This window comes from Myotis yumanensis, unplaced genomic scaffold (assembly GCF_028538775.1).
Source record: "Myotis yumanensis isolate MYYU_CA2020_CCGP unplaced genomic scaffold, mMyoYum1.0.hap1 SCAF_18, whole genome shotgun sequence".
NCBI lineage: Eukaryota > Metazoa > Chordata > Mammalia > Chiroptera > Vespertilionidae > Myotis > Myotis yumanensis.
In genome coordinates, this window is record NW_027223769.1 from 36,675,786 (window position 1) to 36,681,785 (window position 6,000).

Below are 6,000 nucleotides of genomic sequence, written 5' to 3' on the forward strand. Positions count from 1 at the left end.
CCAGGCCATCTCAATCCCGGTATTTTATGTGTCGTTCAAAATACTCATGTTCTCCCCCGCCACACACCAGGCTCCGCCCTCACAGCTACCGTGTGAGCCTGAGGGCTCCTGCCTTCCAGCCAAAGCCCAGTGCTAGGCACGGGCAGTGACGGAGCGCAATGCCGGAGGCTTATTTTCAGCAAGTTCGTTTAAACTCTTGTCGTGTTTACCTGGCTTTGGAAAGGGTTGGATTATTTTTCAAGACCCCATTTTTCGGAGGCTTAGATGTTTATCTGAGAATGTTAACTAAGACACAAGTTTCTTGTTTCACTTGAGATTTGGGCTGGATACGTTTTGAAAATGGTTAAAGTGGTCGCTTACAAGCAGCGTGGTTTCGGCTGTGGTGCCAAGACATATCAAAGGAGTCCTCAGCTGCAAATTCCTGTCCTTTGGTTCGTCCAAGTGTGTTTGGCCTCAACACATGTCACTAATTCAAATCAGTCCCTTCAGAACCCCACAATTACGTGTCTAAAGTGAAACAAAACTTGGTGCCCTGATCATAAGTTCAGAGCCTGCTGAAGTAACACAAACATTCCATCTGACATGATTCAGGGAGCAGATCCCTGCGTTTTATAGGACACACATGGGGTTCAAGGGCTAGAGCATCTCCAAAAGTGTGCATTTCCCTAGGAAACACTGCGTTCCTGCCGGCAGTGCTGCCCTAGCCCTGTCTGTGTTCGCTTGATCCTGTTAGCCTTCGAAGTAGATGTGCCGGGCCTCCTGCGAGGTGACGGGAGAAGGCTTGACCCGGGTGGTGGGCGCACGGTGCAATGGACAGATCTTGTAACCTAGAACCCGCACCTGAAGCCTGCGTGTCCGTGTTGACCAATGTCACCCCAACAATTCAATAAATAAGTATTTTTTAAAAACTAGATGTATCAAAATAGGATCAGATACATAGAGGGGATGTAGCGTGATAGGAAAAATAAAATTTAAAAATAAAAGATCAGATTGTGTGTCACAGTGAGCATCTGGCTCTTCAGATTCTAGAACGAATGTCTGTCCCTCGGAGCTTGAGAAGGTCGATTGCTGTCCTCTGCAGACTGTTGTGCTGTGATAGTGCTAGGAGTTCTCATACTAGCTTGTCTGACTTCATATAATATTCTTTTTTATTTGCAAATTTCAAGATGTCATCCGTGGTGACCAGCCCTCTCGGGAGTTCTGTTTCTGGTGGTTTTCTCACGGGGCACTGACTGTCTGCTTCTCCCTCCCAGCGTCCGCTTCACTGTGGTCAGCGACCCCCCCGAGGAGGAGCAGGACCTGGAGTGTGAGGACATCGGCCTCGCCCACGTCGACCTCGCCGACCTGCTTCGGGAAGGGAGGGACCTCGTCGAGCAGAATATCGACGGTACGGGCAGAGGGCTGCTCAGCCGCAGGGCCTGGACTAAAGCCTCCCTTCTGCTGGCTGCGAGGACAGCGAGTCGCAGGCCAGCCGAATCCTGTGCGGCTCAGGCCTCGCTGTGCTGGACTGGCAGCCTCGCCTTCCTGTCCTCCCTCCATCCCCCTCCTGCCCTCCCGCCCGCCCCCTGCCTCCTTTGGAAGGAAGTTTAAAGATAATTAGTTGTGTCTCACAGGGAATTATTCAGTTTGTTCCTATTGGGTGTTTATGGAGGCCTCGTGCTGTCAGGCTTGTTTCCGCTGTGGCGTGTTACTCTGAGTGATCGTTTTAGTCTTTTGCTTTTTTGTTTTTATATTTTTTTATTGATTTCAGAAAGGAAGGGAGAGGGAGAGAGAAATAGAAATATCAATGATGAGAGAGACTCATGGATCGGCTGCTTCCTGCACGCCCCCACTGGGGATTGAGCCTGCAACCCGGGCATGTGCCCTGACCTGGAATTGAACCGTGACCTCTGGGTTCATAGGTCGACACTCAACCACTGAGACACACTGGCCGGGCCGTTTCAGTGTTTCACAAGCCTTCTTTCTCGTTCGGGGTCACAGTCCAGTGATGGTCAGCACACAGGACTCGTTCCCTGCAGGACTCGGGGGGACAGAGGGTCTGAGCAGATGTGACCTGTGGGCACCACCTCCGCAGGGGCACATCCACCAGGGCTTCCTGTCCACCTGTCCTTGCAGGGAGGGCGCCTGAACCCGCCGGAGGAATGTGGCCGGGCCGTCCACAGATTGTGGAGAAATGAGGCCGAGTCCTAGTCTCACGCGTTAAGTGAGCAGAGCCATCTCCGGGGGATGCACGCGGTCTGCTTAGTCCTTCACTCGGGCACTAAGCGAGCACGTCACTGACACCGAAGGGCCGGGCGCTGTGCTGGCACCACCGTCCACCCGGTCACGTGGAAGCTGCGTGTCCTGGAGGCGTGTCAGGTGCTCCCAGGGCAGGGTCAAGCCACGCAATGAGCAGATTAGACCAAATAACCACATTAGCAGCCTGCTCTGGGAATTCTGATAAACCAGGCACATCTAACTACACGGCAGTGGGTCACAGGAGAGAGAGAGGAGAGAATTAAAATATTAACCCAAACCACCCGGTAAGACACCCAGCGGCCAGAGAGCCTGACAGAATAACCAAATTACATACGCTTCCTATTCTGGATCTTTCTTCCAGTCGGTTCTGCTTAGCAGCCGTGTCCTCATTCTGCAAGGCCACGTGTGACCACACTGGCCTGGCGCAGACAGCGACTGCGGCCGTGCTCGGGGGCAGTCAGTCTAGGATTCTAACGTTGTGTTCTGTGCCAGCCCAGCGGCGAGAAGGCCCAAAGAGAGAACCCTCAGGGGCACGAGCGGCCCCCTGTGCCCGGCTCTCCCCTGCCTGCCCCTTCCCCACCGAGTGCCCGTCAGCCCCCTGCCTGCCCCTTCCCCACCCGAGTGCCCGTCAACCCCTGCCTGCCCCTTCCCCACCGAGTGCCCGTCAGCCCCCTGCCTGCCCCTTCCCCACCGAGTGCCCGTCAACCCCTGCCTGCCCCTTCCCCACCGAGTGCCCGTCAGCCCCTGCCTGCCCCTTCCCCACCCGAGTCTCTGCACCAAGTTCTGTGTGAAGGTTTCCTCACCAGTTTCCTTGGAATGAAACACACACACACCATAAAGTTCAAGTAAACCACATGGAATAGAAACAGGAACCTACATGGACTCCAGTGCTGTCGAGCTTGCAAAGTTCAGGGTTCCGGCCTGGAGTCCCTACAGGCGTCAGTGTGCACAGAGGGCGGCGCCCAGGTGCCCGCTCAGCATCCCGCCTGCCCCACTCCTGAGCTCGGAGGAGGCCCAGTGCTTTGCCCAGCGGCTGCCTGTGGTACAACCCTGAGGGCCACGGCCCTCCCAGCGAGGCCCACGGCATCAGCTCCTGGCCCCTCAGTCCACAGACCTGAATATTCCTGATCTGCCATTTTCACTTTTCTAATTCCACCTCCACTGCATTATCACGGAATGTTATAACCAGCCAACCCAAATCACGATCGTGTAACTTCCGTGCAGTGGTTAGAACAGGTCCTTCGTTGTCGCCTGACCCCTTTTACACTTTGGTTTCACCGGCTTGGAAATCCTGACTCTCTCGGAGTCATTGTCCCGCAGCCTGTCCGCTAGGTACACGTGACGGGCCGTTCCTTTCAGTGCATCTAGAATGTGTCAGACGTGTATCTCCCCGCACGCGTGGCAGCTCTGGGTGTTAGCTTTCTGAGATGCCAGTGAGCTTTGGACTTTCATAGCGGCATCTCCAGCCTTACAACCAGGGTTCCAGCCGCCCCACCTGAAGGACATCTGTGGGGTGATCCTAACATCTGTCCGCTCTTCTCTCCCTAGTGTGGGACGCCCGAGCGGGCGGCGGAAGAATCGGCCAGCTCAGGGTGACGGTGGAAGCGCTCCAGGCCCTGCGGTCGGTCCGCGAGCAGGACTGCGCGGGCTGGGAGGCCTGAGAGGAACTGCCCCGGAGATGCCGCCTCGTCCAGAGCGGATGCGCACGCTCAGAGCTCGGAGCTGAACTGTCTGCAATGCTCTCTGCCTGTCATCTCTCATTCACGGGAGGCTGGGGTGAAGGGTTCAAGTTTTGTATACTCTTTCATTTGGTTTTCTTTCAAATCTATGTATTTCAGAGAGGAAGGGAGAGGGAGAGAGAGAAACATCAATGTTGAGAGAGAATCATGGATCGGCTCCCTCCTGCACGTCCCACACTGGGGATTGAGCTAGCAACCCGGGCCTGTGCCCTGACCGGGAATTGAACCGTGACCTCCTGGGTCATAGGTCAATGCTCAGCCCCTGAGCCACGCAGGCTGGGCCATCTGTTTATGTTTCTTTCCCCCCTTCCCATGGCTGCCATCTCTCCGGACTTCAGCTCTCCCCAAGGGGCAGCACCTCCTCAATCCATACCCACAGGATAGTATGAGAGAGAATATTTGCATTTTCAACATTTCCTTATGAAGAACTGAAATGCAAGTCCCATTTTCATTTTTAATAAGCAAAAAGCATAAATCTTAGAAAACCTATGAAAAAGAAGTACTTTCATGTTATCCCTAATCGTCCCACTAAGTGGAATGCCCATGATCGGCCTCATTAAGAGTTTTATACTGTGAAGATTTTATTAGAAGCAATATATGAAAATTACTCGGATTAATGTGTTAATCCTCCTCTTTAAAATGCTAATACCCATTTTACGCACATTAAAGCTCCGTGTGCACTTCCTTTGATGCCTGCAGTTCCTATCAATTAAATACGAAGAACAAGGCTTGGCACCCACTTACTAAGTTCCTGCAAGTTGTTTGTTTTTCTCGCTTAAAAATGACAGTCCTTCCTATTTGTCCTGTTTTCGTGGATTTTGCGATGGCGATTTTGGTGATGGGATCCAGGAGCATGTGTGTGTAGAGAGGAGGTAGAGACAGATGTATATGCAATTTACACTTTGAAAACTTAGCTCGTGACATAGAGAGAAATGACGAGAAAGCACGGCCCGGGTGATAGCTCAGCAGCCCTGAGAGGATATCTCGAGGTCACGTCTTGGCCGTACATCGGGCCGGTACAATGCGGGGAGGTGGGGCAGCGGCCTCCGGAAGCAGCTCCGCAAGGTGATTTTCTCGCTTTTGCCCGGTCTCACTGAAGGATTTAATTGATATTTTAATGGTGCTGTGAATCAGCGCTGCGAAGGAATTGTCTCTAGAGGTCCAGGCTATAATGCAGTTCATTTTTTAATTTACTCTTTTATTTGTCATTTTCTTCAAAGGATTTTTATAGGCTGCGGGTTTCCACTGTTTGCAAACAGGCTAGGTTCCTTCTTAAGCATATGTAAAGTATTCAGGGAGATAAGTAATTTATTAAAATCTACCTAATTTGCCGTGCTATATTAAATCTCTGCTCCAGTGCTCACAGGCCATTTCATTTAGAGAATTAGGCATTCCCTCTTTGTGTGATTAAAGCTCTGGAAAATGAGTTCTTTGCTCCTATTTGTGAACATTCAAAGCCCGCTAATGGCAAGAAGATGGAATAGATTATGAGACAATTCATTACAGTTCAACAGAGGAAAAAAGCAGCTATAATGCAAAAATGCAAGTCTGAGTATCTGCATATAGTTTGAACCATCTGTGCTCTAATGGCCTCAATCATGACTCTCGTCTTCAGGAGGCTTTGAAATGACATCCGTACAATATTAACTTGTCGATGTGCGCAGTGGGACCAGGAGCGTGCGCCTGGCCACGCCGGCCGTGGGTTCTCTGTCTGCCCCGGGGCCTCCTGCCTGGGGCCTGCCACCTCCAGGGAGACTCGCTTTCATCAAACTCTGGATCTCCGAGGTCACTCATTCCTCTGGAAACTTCTGGAGACCGCAGCCTCTGCAGCTGAGCCTCTCCAGTCCTCGTAAACGGCCACAGGTCTGTTGTCACTTCAGCTGGCCAATCCTCCTCCCGCCTTTCAGAGCGCTTGTGGCTCTCGCAGCCGGAGTCATGAGGCCCAGCGCCCCTCCCCCCCACCTCCCACCGTAATCCCAAACAGTGGGGCCTGGGATTAGCCGCGTGGCTTTGGAGACATTTA

The 6,000-nt window shown here is 52.5% G+C and overlaps 1 protein-coding gene across 5 annotated transcripts in view; it reads left to right on the forward strand.

Moving 5' to 3' along the window:
• Window positions 1-5,403, forward strand: part of RPGRIP1L (RPGRIP1 like) — a 75,855-nt gene extending 70,452 nt beyond the window's left edge. For all 5 annotated transcript variants that reach the window (XM_070398982.1, XM_070398985.1, XM_070398983.1 and 2 more), the window contains 2 exons: window positions 1,254-1,387; window positions 3,787-5,403. In XM_070398982.1, the coding sequence (XP_070255083.1) occupies window positions 1,254-1,387; window positions 3,787-3,899 (247 nt within the window). In that variant the 3' untranslated portion in view covers window positions 3,900-5,403. The remainder of the gene's footprint in view (window positions 1-1,253; window positions 1,388-3,786) is intronic.
• The last annotated feature ends 597 nt before the right edge of the window (window positions 5,404-6,000 follow it).